This window comes from Oreochromis niloticus, linkage group LG20, assembly GCF_001858045.2.
Source record: "Oreochromis niloticus isolate F11D_XX linkage group LG20, O_niloticus_UMD_NMBU, whole genome shotgun sequence".
Lineage (NCBI taxonomy): Eukaryota > Metazoa > Chordata > Actinopteri > Cichliformes > Cichlidae > Oreochromis > Oreochromis niloticus.
In genome coordinates, this window is record NC_031984.2 from 21707667 (window position 1) to 21728435 (window position 20769).

The 20769-nt window shown below is 42.6% G+C and overlaps 1 protein-coding gene across 8 annotated transcripts in view; it reads left to right on the plus strand.

Annotated features, from left to right (window-relative positions):
- The window catches only part of samd11 (sterile alpha motif domain containing 11), an 84714-nt gene that overhangs the window by 34895 nt on the left and 29050 nt on the right, over positions 1–20769 (plus strand). For 2 of the 8 annotated variants that reach the window (XM_005478191.4, XM_005478192.4), the window contains 2 exons: positions 3989–4080; positions 16341–16516. In XM_005478191.4, coding sequence (XP_005478248.1) covers positions 4009–4080; positions 16341–16516 — 248 coding nt within the window. In that variant the 5' untranslated portion in view covers positions 3989–4008. Of the gene's footprint in view, positions 1–1958; positions 2871–3019; positions 3155–3709; positions 3791–3988; positions 4081–16340; positions 16517–20769 lie in introns of those variants that run through there. The other 6 variants (XM_005478189.4, XM_005478190.3, XM_005478193.4 and 3 more) reach the window with 6 other exon arrangements.

Here is a 20769-nt window from a genome sequence, read left to right on the forward strand (position 1 = left end):
CCATTACTTTTCCCTTCAGACATCACAGCTTCACATATCCAAAGGGAAAAATGTCAATCTACAGCCTGTCATCATCTTCAGTGAGGTAGCTGGCATCTGTTTTTATACATGTCTGCTGTGTGTTTGCCTGCCTGGCCGTGGCTGGAGGCTTTTATACCAGTTTTGGCCCGGGCTGTGGACTCCGGCCTTCCCGTGCAGCGCTTCCGCCTGTGGTGTGGCGTGCCTCTTTCCTGTGTGTGTCAGAGGCAGTTTGGCCTGATTTATAAGCTCTTGACACACAGCGCTTTAGACCCCACCTCTGCTGCTGGAATGGCTATTCCATGTGTTGGTGGTGGTGGATCCACCTGGGTGGTTCTTCACTGATGGGGGTCAGATGTGGTCTTGCTCATAAGCTCCAGGAGCTCAGGGGAGCCTACCCTGCAGACAGCGTGGAGAGAAAGTGCTTTCAGAAAGTATGGTTCCAGGTTTTGGGTTATACTCCAGTTAAAGAAACAAAAGTCTGCAGCAGTGGTTACATATAAGACCAATTCCTTTTTAAATGTGCTATATGATGATTGAGTTTAGTTCCATTTTAACACTTTTACTCAAACAAACCGCCATTACTTATGACTGTGTTGAGGACAAAATAGTCTGTTAGACCGCAAAGATATATTTTTGGTCCATAGTTTGACTTTTGTTGCATGCCACACCAGTGTCTGTCTTTGTATTTCCTGTCTACATCATGACAGAAGCTATATAAAGGACAAAATAATAAAAGTTATTAAGCACACGTCTAATAGCTCACTATTTTGCTGTTTGAAATGGTACGGCCTGCCAAATTTTGTAATACCTGAAAATGATATCAATCTTGTTTTGCTTTGTTTTTTATTATAATAAATAGAAACACAAGGTTAACACCATCTGTAATGGTTAACACCAAAAATAGAACACACAGAGAGCTTAACAGGTGAAAATGTGTTCAGCTCTGAAAGCGGTGGCTCACATAAAGACACTGCAGCAGGTGTGGCGGGAGAGGGCAGAACGGGGTCATAGTAGGTGAAGTATAACAAATAAGATGGTTGAATTTAGACACCAAAACGGAACACAGCAGTGGCCATGTGTGGATCTGGTGGTCTCTGACGTCCGTCCAGCAGTCCATTTCTTTTGTATAGGCTAGGTTAATAGTAAAGGACTACTTTAGAGCTGTGAAATTATATGATGATGAAGTGATTACAAGTTGAACATGTGAATAAAACTGGCTTTTTTTTTGTTGTTGTTGGCTAAAAAAAAAATGGCCAAAGCAAAATTTGGAGCAGTTCTTCTAATAGTGAAGTTTAAAATGACACAACAAGCATATTTTAGGGTTGAATTTTTTTTCAGTTGTTAAATTGTATGAGTGCAATTTTGTGTCAGTGTTCCACTTAGTAATTATACGATTGTGAGCTTTTGGCTAAACAGAAGGAAAGAGCTGAAAAGAAGTTTAAGACTTAGTTAAATAGGTGGAGATAGTTTACTTCCTCGCGCTTCCTCGTGGTGGTTCCTCCATTTTACGCACTGAAGTGCCGTCCCTCGCAGTACCCCCCTCCCTCTGTGTGGGTCTCGCCTAGCCTCCGCTGTTTAAATGGGCCAAGTTGAGAAGCGGCGGAGAGTGCAAATCTTGTTTGGTCTGGGTCTGTGAACTTCAGCGTGACTTCAGCGACATACACAGGGGTTAAAAACTAACAACTCTTACCAAACTTTAAACCGCACCAACGTTTGCGCAGACACTCAGGATTATTAAGTCTTGTATTTTATTATTATTATTACTATTATTATTAATAATATTGGGGCGCGTTTCTGATCAATGGCACATATAACTGTGGTTTAATTGAAATAAAAACGCACTCTTATCGGCTTCTTATTATTGGCTGTAACATTTGGGCTCGTTACATCTCCCCCAAGTTTCCACAACAGAATCGCTTTTTTTTTTTTTTTTTTTTTTTTTTTTTGAAGATTGCACTGGCGATTGGTTTGCCTCTACTCGGTGGATATTAAAAAAAAAAGAAAGAAAGAAAAACTCCCACTTTTAAAATTCTCAAACGCTAAGAAGTGCGAGGTAAAACGTGGCCGCTACTGATTAGAGCAGGTAGGAGAGTGTGAGGGGCTCAGGGTTGCCCAGCATGTCAGGTATTAACAGAGCGAGTGTGATTAAATGTGGGAGGTAGGAGCTGTGAGGCTGGCGGAGAGCGCTGCTGCCGCTGCGAGCTGGAAACTACTGAATGGGAATCTATCCGGCAACTTCATCAGACCGCTGTCTCTCGGCGACACGGGACTGCGTAAAACCAAGCGGCGCGTCTCCAAGTCTGGGTCAGCCCAACTCGCAGACGAAGAGGACGCTCAAGTTGGATCGGGCGAGCAGCAGCTTTTCACTTGTTACCGGCGCTCGGCTCCCACTAACATGCCTGCCATCAAGAAGGAGAGGCTGGATGGAGACGACATGGCATTGACTGCGTTCAACCCCTCTGAATACTTGGCCCCTTTAAATGCCACCGCTATCCCCGTGGTGACCCCGCATCCGCCGCCCTACGACCACATTTTCGCCCATCATCGCGCGTACTTGGGGCTCCACGACTCGGCGCTGCATCACCAGCACCTCCACCATCACACGGACGACTTAATGGTAGAGAGGTTCTCCTCCATCCCCGACTTTCAGCCCTTCTTCGACAACGGGGAGCCTTGCATCGAGGTGGAGTGCGGGGAAAACAAGGCTTTGCTTTATATCAATAAACTGTGTCAAGGCAGTAAGGGACCCTCAATTAAATACAGGGGCGAGTGGCTCACCCCCAACGAGTTCCAGTTTGTCAGTGGACGTGAGACTGCCAAAGATTGGAAACGGAGTATCAGACACAAAGGTAAGAACTGTATCTTCACTTTTCTGAAGGTTCACGGGCAAAGGAGGACACGACACGGTGAATTAGGAGCTTTATAGACGCCGCATAGTGTGGCTACTAACTTGAATCCTGTGGTTCGGTACTGAGTTTTGGAGTGAAAGGGTTACAGCAGTCGGTGCGTAAGGAGACAGATGAGAAAGGGCGCATATCCTCCACATACCCTCCGAGCCTTTGACACAGAGTTTGGGCTGCGCTCACACACACCGAGCCGGGGCTGCACTAGGAGTTGGCTGCACTGGACCGAGGTGAAAAGTTAGACATAGTTTACTGAAATACGTGACAGTTCAGATATATTGTTTTCTTCCAGATTATGAGATAAATCATTCCGCTAGGTGCAGCTGCACTTGTGCATGGGTGTTCACTTTTACGCATTGCATGTTAGATTTGAGGAGACTTTATGAGCCGATATTTTGCGTCAATTTAGCATCACAGTTCATGTTTAATGCGACTTATTTGTATCCAGTGTTTCTCATTAAAGCTGTTGACTCATTTTGAATGTTTTTTTTTTCATTAAAAAAACCCCAACAAGAACAAAATAACATTAAACAAGAAACCGTTGCCAGTGATTTTTAGCTTGGCATTTACATCAAAGTATTCTTATGCAGTAACTACGCTTGGTGCGCGCCCTTTCGCCTGACACTCACGCGCATGCAGGGCTACTCAGGCAAAACTGACACGCATTAAGAAGTGTGTGGGTGGGGGGGTGGGGGTGTCGCCCACAGGTCAAAAATGATAGTCTTATAGTTTAATATAGCGATTCCTATAGACAGATGTCAGTAAGCTCCTGGCTGGCTCGCAGCCCTGAACAGTGGCTACAGCTGGACACAGTGATAAAATTAAACAGAGATTAGGCAAGTCTTTGGAGGTACCGACTCTTTCAGGTCTATGTTGTGTTAATTATCTGGTTATTATTATTTATTTTTGTTATTTAACATTATTTGTCTTTAAAATTCTGAGGTGAAGAGCTGAAGACAAGTGCCATGTTAGTGGGGAGCTTCTCCCATGCTACAGGAGATGAGTTTAGTTGATGGAGGATATGATAGCTGTTCCCTGAAAGTGTCTCTCCTGTTTGTTTCCAGGAAAAAGTCTCAAGACTCTTATGTCCAAAGGAATCTTACAGGTGCATCCACCCATCTGCGATTGTCCTGGTTGTCGAATTTCATCCCCAGTGGTAAGAATATTTCTTTCTTTTTTTTATATACTGGTGGCTGCTGTGGCTTTCTGTATGTTTTATGTCGGGTATAGGAACGCTACTTGCTGAGGTATAGCTTATTTGTCTTAAAGGTAACTTCTTTATTTTAGTGTGTAGGGTTACTGTAGTGGTGAAGAGTTATCTCATTGGTGGTGAAGGTTATAACTGGTCAAAGAGCACAGTCGTGGTATAAAAGAACCATTTGTGTCAAAGGTTTTGTCATTTTCTTTTCCAGATAGGCAATATAATCGTTTGTTTTTCTGCTCAGTTAAATCAAAGATGACTGTTTGCTCTTTCTTGGCTGGCACATCAGTTTATTTCTGTATTTCTTAATTCGCAAAATCTTGTTTAAGGGCTTTGGAGTCTGTACTCCCTTTTGTTTATTATATATTTTTTCCTCTTAGCCTATAGTTGAGTTTGGCGTGGGTCAGAGCTGGAAAAGACATACCAGTATTTATTGGTATTTTTGTTGTCAGCTTTTATTCTACCAGTGGGGGTAGTCTGTAAGAGTATATTGTGAAGCAGTCTTTGTAACCTTGATGGAAGAGACCCTACAGGCACACATGTCAGCTTTGATGGTAATTTTCCTCAGCATGAATATCAAATCCACGTTCAGCCTTTCACAGATGTGGCGTATCAAACAGCCTTTTATTCGGAGGCATTGAGCTGTCCAGGTCTAATGCCTGACGTTGGGTATCAGTGGTCAGGCTCTTCTGTCTCGCCGAGTCAGTTTCCTCACCTGGCTGTTGAACTTTTGTTTGCCTAGTGCCTCCCTCAGGGCTCGGCCAGGGGCACGGTGCCAAACCTTGAGGCCTTGCAGGTGTGTCACGATTATAGCATCACCACTCTGTGTGTGTGTGTGTCAGCTTTGAGCAAGCACACTGCGGGCTCGCTGCCGCCAAATCTGTTCACACAGGTGCAGTGGGTTTTGAGCGTGAGTGTGTGTCTTTGCGTGTGTGTCTGTGTTTTCTTTCTTTTTTTCTTTTTTTTTTTATCACCGCGGAGCGCATCTGTTGTCGCTCCCAAGCTCTAATCTTGAGGGAAGGGTGTAAGAGGCTTAGCGAGCTACTGAGCGTGGCTACTGCTGATTATTGTGTGCGAGGCACGCAAGGCAAAGGCGGGTTTGATAAGCCGGAGGTGTTTGAGTGATACAGGTAAACTGGTGACATTTTTTACAGCCAAGAATGAAGACCTGCACCCTGACACATTGAGTTCAGCCAAAATAAATTACCTGAGGGAGGTTGGGGGCAGGAAAAATACACGTCTTATTTTTTACAGAAGGATTTGAAAATGTGAGCGTTTGCTCGCGCTTAGGCTCATTACTGATATCATTGGCTCTTGGCTTGCTATGGCTTGTACAGTTCCACTTCAATTACAGCTGTGACGGAGAAAACTTTGTTATTGACGTAAGCAGAGATATGAGAGCCTTAAGGTTGTTGTTGTAGCCTTTTCTGCCTCTTTCCCCTTTCCTTGGGTTGGTGCTGAAGCCTAAAGTCAAACCCACCAAGTGAATACCTCTATGACACACGCACAAACACACACACACACACACACACACACACACACACGCATAGACACACAGGCGGAGTATGTTGGCAGTTCTATGTGGAGCAGTGAGGGTTAGGCGGAGGAGGGAAGGCAGCGGGACTTGTATGGCCTGTACTGGCGTCTCCCTTTCTCCCCACTGACTCCCCTCAGGGCATGGCAGCCAGCACTCCCTCACTGATGAGCTCTCGCTCTCTGCACTCTTACACACACACACACACACACTATATGCCTGCCTACTGACACAAATTACCTCATGCCGACATTTATTTTGAAAGTTTGACGGCTGAACTTTGAGTGATCTTGTTTCGCTATAGGCATGAGGCAAGCCATCATAAAAAAGTGCAGCAGCTGGTGGGAAGACGTCTCACCTGCCTGCACAGAAATCAGGGAGGGTAATTTGCTGCGTCTGCCTGGGCACGAGCTGTTTTAATAACACCACAACACAAATTGGTCCGTTACACTGGAAAGTTTATGGATTAAATATGTTGTTAATGTTGGTCTATGAAATTAATTCCTTTATGACTCGCTGTCGAGGTGTCTTACTTTTCTATTATGTAATAACGGCAAGTTGCTTAAAGGATTCCTCTTTCATATTAGCATTTGCTTTTGTTACGGTTATTCATTGAGGTTTTCAGATGCTGCTTATTGAGTGTCTGTATAATACTTTATGTTAGCTCTGTGTATTTGTCTTTTTGTCTTTGCGTATGTTTGTGTTGGTTTGTATTTGTGTTTGTCTTTGCCTGATACCGGCTGGCTTGTCAGCTTGCTGTGTGTGCACGTATGAGTGTGTGTGTGTGTGTGTGTGTGTGTGTCTTCCCGGGAGAGCTGGGCTTCCTCTGCTCTGTTATTTCAGCGGAACTGGCGGAGGCCGGGAGGAAATTACACTCCCCTCCTCCGGCTCGTAAAGACCTCCTCCAATCAAGGGCTTCTCTTGCAAAGTGGAATTAAACACGCAGCCGTGCATATCTGTACAAGCACATACACACACACACACACACACACACACTTTTTGCATATAACTTCTTTCTCATTATGTTCATAACACCCATTTTCAGTTGGGTAAGAATGGAGGAGATAATTAAATAATTAAAGTGCTCCATGTTGAGTGAAATATAGGAGGACGATGTGTTTGTGTGATGGCTAGACCGTATCCACTGCGTGACGTGTTCTGTGTTTGTGCACACGCACGCATGCATGTTGCTGATGCTACGTTGCTATGGTAACAATGGAATAGGTCATCAGCTCAGAAGTGTGCAGAAACTGCAGTTGTGCCAAGTGCATAACTTTGGTGCGCGTCTCTCTCTGTGTCTCTGCGACCAATTAGATATGGAGCCTCCAATATGTGCATCAGTCTTACTGATAGAGAGACATTAAAACCGTAATGTGGGTATGACATACAGAAATGCAATCCTAGTCATATACACACACTTAAAACCATTTTTGTGGCTCTTGTTGTCTTTCCATCTATGAATAATTCAGTTAAAATAAACTGTTTAATTTAGCAAATTACCCATTAGCTTCCGTTAGTGTTCTGTTCAGCAGAGATGCCAAAGACTGAGAGCTGAATGTGTCTGGCAGTTTGTATGAACGAGCTCTGTGCTGCACTGTGGTGGGTATACATATATGTTTGGGTGCGGACACTGTTAAGATGCCCCTAAAATAAGTTGGAACAGCTGTCTGTCAACCAAATGTGGTTTGTCACAGTGAAGATAATGGTGATATTTCTTGAAAAACCCTCCTCCTCGATATCTCTGTGTGTGTGTGGAGTAAAGTGTTTGTGCTTGCGTTCTGACGTGCGATTTCCTCTGATAATTGTAGGCCTGATCTGCCACATCAGACCTTTGTAGACACTATTGTGTTGCTATCATACATCTTTCAATACACTGAAAAGAACTCATACCTGTATTCAACCAAAGAACATTCACCAGTTTGTGATGGTCTAATGAGTTTCTGGTTATTAATATTGACTTTAATAATGAATTTGGTTGTTAGCTGTATACTTAATGTAAACACATAGAATGTATATGTATTTTTTAATGTTACAGATGTAACAAGGTTTAGCTGCATGTATATAGTTGACTTCTCTAAATGTTGTCACACGTGATTTTTATGCAATTGTCCATTGAATGGGCTTAATTCAGGTTAAACTCTTCACAGTATGAAAACAACAAAAAATATCAGCTGAATTTAGCCACAGCTCTATTCTCCCCTCTTCTTCCCCCCCATATTTGTCAGGGGAAGGAAAGCCACGGTCGTTACCTGTCTGTAAAGCTCCCCTGTGGCGACCTCAGTCGGCATACACAAACACAGAGAGTTAGAGAGAGAGGGCGATGGAAAGGCAGAGAGAGAGAGAGAGAGAATAAGTGAGGAAGGAGGAAAGAAAGGGGGGCGGGGGGTCGTGAGAGGCGCGCTTGCACGCCTGGCTGCACCGGCACTGACCTCCCAGCGCCAAGCCTGCAGCCTCCCCTCCACCTCGCCGCCTCTCGCCCTCTGTGCACCTCAGCCCCTCCTCCACTGTTCCCCCACCCATCCACCCCTCCCCTTTTGCCTTGTGCCGCTCCACTGGGCTGCAACTGCCCGCTTGGCTCAGCGCGTGGGGGCCGAGTGTGCAGGAGAGCATGTGTGCATGTGTGTAAATATATCTGTGTGTGTGTATGTCGGGAAGGCGTGGGTCTTGGTCGCATGCCTGTCTGTCCTACAGTGCTTTCTCACTTTTTTTTTTTCCTCTTTCTCTCACATGGCCTTGAACAACCAAGTGTTGCCTAAAGACTGCATATAAACCACAGACACACACTCGCACACACTGCCATCCACAATCAGATCTATTTTTCAAAGTGCATTTGAACTTATAAGGAGTTGGTGCTTTTGTGCATGATCTCATTGGAGATTTATAGTTCTTTTTGCTATTATCACACATTTTCAGTACAATATGTGAAGGAGTGAACACCACGAGGAGCACTCAAACAATATTTATTTATTTATTATTAACCAAAATATTGACCTTTAAAGAAACCCCATGCTAATACCTCTGTCAGCACAAGCATGTTCTTACCGAAATTATTCCAAAAGCTTGCAAGATGATGTAACAACCAAATCTTTAGTGAACCATCTCTAACACTATACCAGAATATGTTGGAAAATTCAAATCCCATATTTACTCGTGCTCTCCATACTTGCTTTTAGATCATTGCCTTTGTTCTGTCTGCAAGCCTGATGCTGCTGTGTTATGTATATAAGTATGTTTGTTATTTGGTATTATTTGATGTTATTTTGGTGCGATGGAAATCGGGTCTAAAACCATCTACAAATTTCAAATGGAACCTGTGACACTCATTTGCATCGGTTGCAACTGTACTAGACTACTATTGCGTGATTCACGTTTCCTTGATTCTGTGCCTCAGTTAATCCGCGCTCTGAAACCAAACAGTTTTAGCTTCCTTGCACCTTCCCTTGAAGCTAGCCTTCTTTTGGTTGGCTACTCTTCGTAAACGTCCGAACAGGAGCCGCGTAGGGCTTCTCTACTCACGGCAAAAAGCTGTGCACACGAGTTGAAACGCATCATTAATATCCCCACTCTCTGACATCATACAGAGACAAAATTAGAAAGGGGGAAAAAAAAACTATCTGAAACCGAGCTTGTTGCTACCAGTGATCACTAATGCGTATACTGACATCATTATTTGAAACTTCGTTAGCATCCACAGTTGTTGCAGTGTATAGACGGAAAATATAAAACGAGCACTTTAGACTCTAACCTGAACAGACTGGATAGGAGCTTCATCTACAAATAAAATTTTAAAGTATTGATAGGATTTGCTTTAAAAAGTAGGGTAATGGTTAGGCCGACAAACATGCTAAATGGTAGTATAGTTCTCAGGAACATGCAGCTAAGTCTTATGTTTTTACAGAAGAGCAGTAACAAGTTACTGTAACTGTTACTAGTAAAATATATGTATATAAAATAAAAGTGATGAAACTGTGTTGCTTTTGTGCACTTGTGTTAAGGCATAGCTATGTTTTTCTCCACTTGTGTAAAGCTGCGACTTTCAGCTGTCATTTTTTAAAATTTTTGCTGTCTGGTGTAGTCTGTTAAGTTTCTTAATGTGAAGCTCACACTAATCATGCGATTATAACCCCACGAGATTTTGTCATTGTCTCTGCACAGTATACTGTGCCTTTGTCTGATTTCTTTCAGTTTTGTTTCTAAACTTGCTGAAAGGTCACGAAGTACGAAATGTTTTTTTTTTTCTACAAACATATGGGGTGTGTTGAAGAACAAAAAAACACCGAAATAACGTGGGGACGACAGTTAAATATCTTTCATGGAACGAACATCATGAAAAGTGGCAGAGCCGGGTAATGAATGTTTTCCGTGAATTCACCAAAGCAAAAGCAGCTCCACCAACTCCGTTTTTTGATGACTTGTGGCTCCATTAAGAGATTTTACAGACCAGTAGAAATTCTTACAGACTTTATCCTGACTATCAAACAAATCATATAAACTTTATTATTAGGTTAGTGGGGGAAATCAGATTAACTGTGAACCATGTAAACACTTTAATCAAACCATTACCTTAATCTGATTATTCACAGTAGCTAGGTTATGCTGGTCGTGTTTGCACACTGAGCGACCTCAGGTTGACCAAAGCTGACAAATTTGTAGTTAATCACCTTTTTCATAGGTGCACCTGTGAAAATGTCATAACGGCCTTAGCGTCCACTGGAATCGGTGGTGAGGAGATGAGACTAAACAAAGTAGATTTTGCATTTTGTGACGAATTGTGTTTCAGTCTCGCGTAAACACACAACAGACAAATTGTTTGTTTTGGCCTTGTTTCAGAGCTCTTATGCTAGCGCGGTAATGACCGCTTCGCGCCCCCCCGCCAAACCCACCATCCTCACGCTCACCCCCCCTCCCCTCGCTGTCGTCTCCTCATTCCCCCTCCCCCTTTCCCCTAGTGCTCGCGCCAAGTCGGCCCGCCATCCCGCCTCCACACACACACACACACACACACACACACACACACACACACACACACACACACACATGCTGCGAGGTAACGGCAGACAGGCGCGTGACTCATTAGGCATTCGTCCCCCAGGGAGATCGCTGGGGGGGCGCGTGCGAGGGAGAGAGAGCGCCGCAGCTGCAGGAATGTCACGGGCGGCTTCTGCTCTGTGTGTGTGTGTGTGTGTGTGTGTGTGTGTGTGTGTGTGCTTGCTAATGCTGGTTGGAGCCAACGGCGGGGCACTGCACCTTTCAGGAAATAACGCATGGAGAAAGGGGAGGAAAAAAAGGGAAAAAAACATACTTATTAGTCCTCTTTTCCACCAAGTGCTTATTTAAAAGTCTAAAATGAATTTAGAGAGAAAACATTAGATTGCCTTATAATTTCTGCTTTAATTTGAATGCTTTTGCTGGCCAAGCTGTGCTTTAGCTGTAGATGTTAGCCTGCATTCTTTTTCACCAAGACAGCTTTTTGTTGCTTTTAAGCCATGCACTGGCCATGAATTTATGAGCATTTATGGCTGCAAATGCAACAGCATTACTCACTGAAATATTAAAAATGTATTATTCCTATATGTTAAAATAAACAAGAATGTAATGAGCTGATTTCCTGCCTCTTCATTAAATTTTAAATCATTTTAGTGAGCCCAGTAGCATATATTTCAGTACTTCAGTAAATCTCTGCCCACCACACTAAAGACCATATGAGACACAGGAAGTCAGTGCTGGCTTCATCAGTCTTTTAAAGTGACGGCATTATGTCATTTAGATGTAGGTCACTCTTAGGTTAATGCTCCTCACAACTTAATTCGGACAAGCCCCCAACAGTAACAGAGAAACTATGTGCTCTGTATTTGGCATATTTTGAGGAGGATCAGAAGTTTTTCTGAGAGTGCCCATCTTCTTCTTCTCCAGTGCAATTCACATGGCCCATTCCTCTCATATTTGTCTCTGTGTGAACACTGTCCTTATATTCCTTTTAGTCCTGAATGTGGAAAGCCTCTTTCATTAAAATCTCTATATGTAGTAAAGGAAAAAAGAAACTAAACAGTGCGGGTCTTCTAGACTTTTGTCTCTGGTTGTTGTATCGGTGGCTTTGTGCTTGTGCCTACCCATCAGTGAAACTACATAATGCATGCAGTTCAGTTCCATGTTGCAAGCCATATGTAAATGTTACCAGGTAGTAAAATTGTAGTCCCAATGTTTTCAGAATAGCAATCTGGTTGTGGATCCAAACTTGAAGCCTACACAGTATTGGCCGAAAGGATTGCAAGTGGGCTTAAGTGGCAGTTGGTGCTATTCATGTCTTTAAAATTTTGCCATGGAAATTGTGTTAGCATTCATAGAATTAAGAAAACGACTTACCGTTGAGAGTTTTACAGATGGGCGTAGCTTCTGGGTCTAAAAAGTGAAGGTAATGCAGAAATGCCTTGAATCTGCATTCTTTGTAAACACCACTAGGGGGGCGAAGCTGTGGTTACAAGACTTTCACGCATAGAAGTCTACACCACGCCAGTAAACACTTTCCTGCTCAGTGTATGACCTCAGTCACTCATTTCGGGTTACGCTCAATTAAAAAAACAAAACAACAAACAAACAAAAAAAGCATTTTGGTCATTCTAGTTGTCAAAGAGGAGAATTATCCAGGATATGGTCATTGGCTAGTTGATAGCCCATGAGTATGCAGTTTCACAGACAGAACCATCACCTGCAAGTCGCATCCGGTTTCAAAACACTAATATGTCGATGACGGAAATGCTACATGTTCGGCTTTAAGTTGGGACTTCAGAAAATGGATGACGTCACAAACGGAATGAACAAAGAAGACCGAAATAGTTAAAAATAAAACCTAAAGACACTAAAACTTTTAACGTCTCGCAAAAATTTGTTTTTAAAGCTAATAGATCTTTATTACAATACGTAATGCAAAAGTAACATGTTGTTTCACTGGCTAAAGCAGTTGTGGCCACCTTTAAATTAATATGTAATGGAATAATAAATTATTTTTCTATATATCAATCATTTGTTGAAAAAACTGGCCTGTAAATCATTGTAATCTTACTTAACCTAGATATTTAAGTTACCCCAATGCCTTAAATATGCGGGACTGCCCCAGTCATCTTACAGCTTTTATGATGTAATCCTAGCAGGGTTAACCGAAGAGATTCATTTAATTTGCTTAGTTTGAAAGAAGCTAACTCTTCATTTAAAAGCATTTTACAGCCGTTTCCCGACTGTTGACGCTTTTTAGATCCACACTTAATTCAAAGTTACTAGTTACTTCATTTTAAAATGTGTTTCAATGGCGGGGCTTGATTTAATCCTTCGTTTAATAAATAGCGCTAACTTAATTTAACATGTATGAAGAGCCTTTGGGCTAGAAAAACTCGCCGTGTTTTCTATTTTGAAAAATCTCTGAGAATAAAAACTTTATATTTTAACTTTGAAATGATTTGTGTAGATTAAGTTAAACCAGAAGATATTTATTAATGCCGAATATTTATAATTCCTTCAATGAATGGAAGTGAGTGCTTTTGTGTTATGTAGGCTTCAAAAAGTAAATACTATATATAGTAGATTCTGAAGGATGCTCTTGCATCAAACGTAGAGTTCATCTATTATTATCTCTGACCTGTAATAGCATAATGAACACCTGCACTGCTGTTTGCCCCCAAAGTATCAAACATGCAGCGATCTGTCTGAATCACTGAGAAATTTCAGTTCAGGTTCAGTTAGTGCTGGCTTCACTGCATATTGTGAGTGATTGGCAGAGTGTCTGTGTGTTCTGGATGTTTGTAGTCATTATAATTGTAATTGTCTATATTGTGCAATCAGTTCATCGGTATGTCCTTATGCGTGTGTGTGTGTGTAAATGTGAAGCCCAGATATATTTCTTGGCTGGCTGACTGTTAGACAGAAAGCGTGGGAGGTGATATTCATAGAGGTGCTTTTAGTGGGACTTTTATGAGAGACTTTTTTCCATGGCTGAAAGGAGGTTGACCACACACAGTAAGGTTGCCTCAGCTCTGCACACACGCATGTTTGTGCGTGCATGTACGAGCATGAGCGCTCAGGCGCCCTTCCTTTGAGCGCTCCTACGTGGGCTGCCAGGGGTGTGTTTGGCTTCATGTTTTGTTTCAGAGAGCCCTCCCCCGTCCTGCGGAAGTGTTGCCGGAAGCAGTGGGAGCTCACCCCCAGTTCTGCGTCAGTGCCACTAAAGAAAGGATTGGGGCTTTCCGGGAGGAGAGAAGAGGGAGGAAGGGAGGGGGGCTGTCAGGCTGGGTATGTCACGGCCATGTGGGTGGTTGTCACGCACACACACACACAGTCACAGTCACGACTGCTCTTAGACAAACTATTCTTGTGTACACTCTATTGCTGGCTTGCTCCAAGTAAAATCCCCCGCTTTGGAGGGGAATTCTAAGGAATATTAACAGGTGTGCCTGACTGTGAGAGCATGCATGCGTTTATGTGTGTCACGGTGCGAGTGTAGTGCACATGTGTTTTCCCTGACAATGTGAAGACAGCAATAAATAGACCTGGAGGTGGAGAATTTGTATTTGCCAGATGTGCGTGTGTAAGAGAGACAGATGGATGTGGTTGGATCCATAAAGGAGTGATTTATTTATTTTTATTCCTCTTTAAGGGGGGGGGGGTTCCACTCTTGGCCCCTCCACTCCTTTACAGCTCCAGCATTAATTTCTTTGACTTGGACCTGGAGTAGAAGAAGCAGAAGTACTAGAAAGTGATCAACTGTCCTGAAATGATGATGCACAACTTCTAGAAAGGTCCAGCAGGACAGGAAACAGATAAAAAATCTTTTTTTCCTTTTTTTTTTTTTTTTAAAGCAAGAAACAGAAAAGCAGAAAGGCGAGAAATTTTCAGAAATCTGTGGCCTGCTCATCCTGGGGGATGTTTTCATCTTTCTCTGTCCCCTCCCAACTCTTTTTAATGTGTGCCATTTGAGAGACTCCAGAGGGGCTGCACCTGTTTGCCTCTTGGCTAGGAGCCCCCAAATCCCTCCTTCTGCCCCCGCCTGCCACTCATGCTACAGCACCTCCTGGGATGGATGGAGCGAAGGAAGAAGGGAAATATAGGGAGGAGTGGTGGAGTGTGGGGTTGCATGTGGTGGAAGGGATAGCTGGAGGGCTTGAAGGAGTAAGAGCAGAGATGTAGGCACACACAGAGAGTAAGAGAGAGAGAGAGGGGAATATAGTTTCACATCCAAGTCCATTCTCCCACACTGGACAGACCTTCCCTCTGTGGAGCTTTCTCTCTTTCATGTTTTGACTCACCGCATTCTCTTTTATTTCTGTGTTTTCTCTCACCTTTTTCTCTCCTGTGCAAAACCCACATCTGCTCTTCCTCTCTTCCTTGTTAACTTTTCTCCTTTGCCCTATCGTTCCCTTGCTCGTTCTCCAATTTTCTTCCCTGACTTGGTCTCTTTTACTCTATGCATCTCTCAGTCCTCCTATCTAGGTTATTCCTCCCCTCCTCTTTCTCACCCTTCTCCCATTGCTCTGTGATAGGGTCGTGTTAATCTGCAGTGACCTCTTCAGGTCACATTAAAGGTCGCCCAGCTTCACTTCCCGATATCCCTACGGCCATACTCTTGTCTTAATCCCTACTTTGCTCTGCTAACTCCAGGAAGTTTTGGAACAAAATAAATACACGGTTCACCGACAGAGTTATTTTCTTCCCATAGATTTGCTTTTGAAATAAAAAGTCATGTAATAGGCAACATGTAACCTTTATCTTTTATTATGTTGTATACCCTGCCTTTCAACATATGACAGCTGGGATAGGCTTTAGGACACACACACACACACAGACACACACAGACACACACACACACACACACACACACACGCACACGCACGTTACATCTGGCTCACTGATATCTGTAAATGTCATCTCCCCAACATGCTTTTCACTCATGCAACCCCGTATCATCACGCTCCCACCTCCGTGCTTTACTGTGGCACTCCTCGCAGGCTGAACCCCGTCTGAGCCGAACACATTTATCTTGGTCTCATCTGACCAAAGCAGGTGTTCCCAGCATTTATTGGGTTTCTTTTCATGTCCTTTTTCCAAAGCCTAATCTTGCAGATTTGTGCCAAAGAGCAGGGAAGGGGTTTTTCTTGCACGTTGCCCACAGAGGCTAACGTTATGTAATGTCCTTTGCAGTATCTGAGATATAACAGAGAGTTGGATTTTCATTGATAACGCCTATTCCAAGTGGGAAGCCTTTACCTCTGTGTGCTAATCGTGCACTCTCTGCGGTGATTTTAGGGCAACAGCCAGAAAGGCTCTGATTAGCGGTACTACAGCTCGTTCTGATTACTGCAGTAACTGTTTCGGCTGATTTTTAGTCTATCATTTCCTGTCAGTGTGCAGTCTGACAATCAGACTTTCCCAAATTTCTGCCAATTCTTTTTCATATACAGCCAGACTTGCAGATAGAAACCCATGGATCCCAAACTGAAAGAAATCTGGTGTTCAGGTCTGGGGTTTTTTATTTATTTATTTTTTGGCTTTGATTTTCTACTTTGAGTATCTACTTGTATTTTCAGTGTTTTCATCTCAAAGAGTGGCAACTTTAAATAACTCACATTTTAGTACTTTGTCTGTCTGGAATTACTGAATCCTGTTTTTAAAGTCTCGCCTTTTCTGTGTTTTGCAGAACCGCGGGCGCTTGGCAGAGAAGCGCACCATCCCCCTGCCACCTAACCGGGTGCCCAAGAAGGAGCTGGCCTCCATTTTCAGCAGTGACGACAGTGAAGGCAGTGACCGGGCCAGTGGGGATCATGCTCACATCAAACAGGAGGATGAGCTGCATTACAGTATCATGAGAAAGAGGTCAGTCACCTTTGACTTGTAGCTATGACTTGAATGCAGTTGGTTGTTATGCTCTTTCACAAAATTAACAGGTAATTACCCAGAATTTTTATTTTTTTTATTGTTGTAAGTTATATATTTTTACGCAGGCTTTTATTGTGTCTTCAGAATAAAGTAGTTTAGTCGCCACATGAAGAAAACTTTAAACTAGTCTTTGTTTTCTTGTTTTTGTTTTTGCCTCTCAGATTGTGTTTAATGGCAGATGGATGTAGCTTTAATAAACTAATAGCACCTCAGGCGTCTGTAGTATTTGCATCAGAAGTGGCTTCAGGATAATTTTGCTGTTAAAGGCTCACTTTTAGACAAACAAAGAGCTGCATTTCAAAAATATATATGCAAGGTTTTTGCTTTGGGATGTCTAATGGAAGCTGTTGAGCTTTCACGGCATTAATTGGTTTGTTAGTTTGCGTTATCCTGCTCCTGCCAAGTCTCGGTGTGTCTGTCTTGAGTTGATATCGAATGACTGAATCACCTGAGTCACTGCTGCCTGTTTCATCCTATACTGTAGCAGGGAGCAGTTCACTCATAATAGAAAAGATAATTTTGCCGTCTTTATGGTGTTCAGCTGATCTAAAGATTGTTTCAAAACGCTTATGAAGTGTTTTTGAACAACTCGAGTTAGATTAAAGAAAGAAGTAGCATATGCTGCCTCAAAGACACGTTGGCAGTGGTAAAAACATGCAGTGCAGTGCATCTATAAAGCCTCCCTGGGTCCTCATCATTCACATGAGTAGTGTTTTATTTTTGTCAGATCTGGAAGGAAAGCAGGAGTTTTTTGAGTTGTGCCATTTTTATTTTTAAGAAGTAGCTGGTATCACATCATAATAATAATCCCCCTGGAGTATGTTTTAGGCATACATCTCAAATGCTTTCATAATGATTGGGGGTGTTGGTTTATTGTTAAATTACCAAAAATATTAAAGAGTTATTTTCAAAATGAAGATGATTCTAAAGTGGGAACTGCTCTGGATACAAGTGAATAATCACGTGTCCATTTTCATACATGCAAACAAAGACGTGCAAGGCTACAATGATGTCATACACTGTCACTGGTGGCGTATAGTCGATGGGGTTAGGAACACAAACTAAACTGAGATGGAATTATAATTTTTCATGTGTGTGTGTGTGTTTGTTTTTTGTTTTAATTGCCACCGTGGAATTTTGTGATTGCTCTGTATGTACGTAAACTGATTGTGATATTTAGAAATCGGACAGATTATTGATTTAAGGCAGAGCCTGTTCATTGATTAAACCCAGAAACTCCCCAGCTGCATTATAGGAGCTTGTGCAACCTCATTAAAGAAGGGGATGTTTTTCATGTCATGAGATTTACGCGTGACACGGCGGACAGCGCAGCAACTGTGAAGCTTTAAATGGATCCACTAACCTCATTTAAGAGGGCTTCCCCTCCCCCTGACACTTGTGCCGCTGGCGTGTTAAGATGATAATGAATTTAAAGAACACTTATGACTAATATGTCAGGCTTTTACCCTTTGAAAGGCGACGGACTCGCTGGAGCCGCAGCTCCGGTCTGTCGTGGGTATCCGTCTCAGCCTTGCTTTATCCCCCAATGTGGGTCTGGACGAACAGGATAATGGGATGTCCAATCATGGAAATGTGATTTCCATTGACCGCAGCTTCGTAAGTGAGTCGTAGAAGGGTCTTAACAAATTGGATTTGTCCGATGGATGTGAAAAATACAGGGCCTCTGTATACATGTGAGTGTATCTGTGCTGTCTCATCCTCACATCATCAGAGCTGGCGGCAGCACCGTCACACCCACTCGGTTGCAGCAACTTGCCTACTGTAACTGTACTTTAATCTAAAAGAGCACATCAGATGTGCCATGTGGTATTTAACCGTTTGATCCTTGCGTAATGCTTCATCCAGCAAATTAACTTCCAGAAGGATTACGTTGGGAGATTCTCTTTTTTTTGACTCAGTTCAAGTTTTTCACTGCAGAGTTGCATGGAACTTGTATAAAGTGTCAAATTTTTCACTAAAATGATTTTGCATACCGATGTCAGAAAGTTTCTGACCTTCTCATTTCCAGAATTCATTATCAGACACTCCACCTTAATCTGATTAATGGTAGCAGTCTCTGTCTTAACAGACAATTGGTTTTCTTGGCACTCTATAGATCTGCACTTGTCCTGCTGAATAAGCATAGACCAACTACAGACTGAAGTGCAGCCAAACCACAGAACTAACCCAATAATCGTTATCGCAATAGAACGCATATGGACGTTTCCTGGATATCAGAATGTATCCAAAGCTCTTATTGTGGTGTCTGCGCTACAGATTGTTAGGATTATTTACACACTGATTGATGAATTTCATCTTGGGGGGAAAAGATTATGACTTTTTGGTTGGAAAAAGGAGTGCAAATGGAGGTCAGCTCAGTGTTTTTTCAAACTATTCATCCTCTGCAGCATCCTACCTATGCAGGCTTTATGGCTCTGTAATTACGCCACCTCACTTCCTCGTCTGCTCCCGTCATAATTACTACTGCCGCCGTCGTGTTGTAATGTAGCTCCGGTTAAATAAGCTTTTTACACCATCAACCTATGGGGTCATTTTTCATAATTTTTTTTTTTCTTTTTTTTAATGCCAGGGAAGTTTTAAGATTTTAGCGTCTTACTCGAGGGCAAAACAAAGCCTATCTTAGCGTTTGTTTATCTTGGCTATAGATAACAAGGGTTGATTGAAAAGTGCTGACTGAGACTCTGGATAATTACTTGGCAGCCACCGTGGATTTTGTAAGTTACACCTGCTGACGTCTGCCTTCCAACCTGCAACCTCTGGAAGACAAACTTCTTCATACCCATTATTAGCCTTTGCCAAAACAAACACAAAAGACACTTGAACAGTTTCTCAGTCATCCACGGCAATTAATTGTATATGCAAAAGAGGCGCTAAAGTAATGAGAGGTCGGTGTTTGTAACAAAATCAGCAAACATACTTAATTAAAGGGTCATCTTTTCCTGTCCAGTGATATTACAGCTAATATCCTCCTCGTCATGGCGGCAAAATTATATTTTAAGTCAAAATGTAGAAGAGTTGGCATGAGTTTGAAGTACCTTGGTTACTGTTTGTTACAGGCTGTGAGCAGCAGGCAGATGCTTACATTTATGAAGATTAAAAAAATTTTCACATAACTTTATGGCCCCTTTTTGGGAAGCATCATTGGCTCATTTGTTAATAAGAGAGCTTTATTTAATCTGGCCAATGGAGAAAGACACTGATGCTGAGTTAGCTACTGTATGTCTGTTGCATTTGACATTTTGTCCTCTGGCTTTATTGAACAACCGTGTCATTGCCTTATGCCAGTAAGGGGTCAGAGACAGTGTGAAATTACTGGAAATGGCTCTCCCCTAAAGCACTAATTAATGAGCTTGGAGGTTTTATAGCTTTTTAGAGGAGCTTTCCGCCTCAAGAAAGGAAAAAAAATTGGCCTTGTTTACATGCCTTTGCCATGGCGACATAGTCGCAGCAATTTAGTAGTTGATTGGGCGTTGGCTAGCAGCAAGGCATTCATTGTTTCCACACAGAAGAGTGTTTTCTCTCTGTTAACTTGCTGTCATAACACAGGATGGACGGAAATATGGTCAGCAGTGTTTCAGCTGTTAGGCTCAGATGTGGCTCGAGATTTCCACGTGTAAAGATCAAAGTGATTGCCCTGTTATATCAGTGCCAATCAGGTGAAATTAATACACAGAATGAAAGTGTCCTCTGTTGAAGCACATGAGAATTACCACTCAAACTGCAAATATACATTTTATTTAGTCCAATTTTTCCTTAAAACTAAAAACAAAAATCTCTCTCCAAGTGAGGAGAGATTTGCATTACAGATGAGAAATCAAGAGTAAATAAAACCAGCAGTTTTCTCAAGGAAATGTAACATGGAAGACTTGCTGTATATTGTGTTTCCATTGTCTTCCCTCCTTTGGCTGCTTTATCGACCTCATGTCAGCGTGTACAGCGGGCGCACAACCAGGAGAAGTGAAGCTGGGCTACTCTGACTTATTCATGTATCTGTTTCTGTATTTATTCATTACCCCCGCCACTTGCAGGGTTCCCACTTGCATGTTACCTTTGGATTCAACTGTGGAAGCCTGACAATTGTGCTTCTGCTGCTCACAATAAACCAGCAAGAGTCCTCATTTAGACTTGATGGGTCTGAAAGGATGGCTGTTTTTATAAAGTCTTTTTAA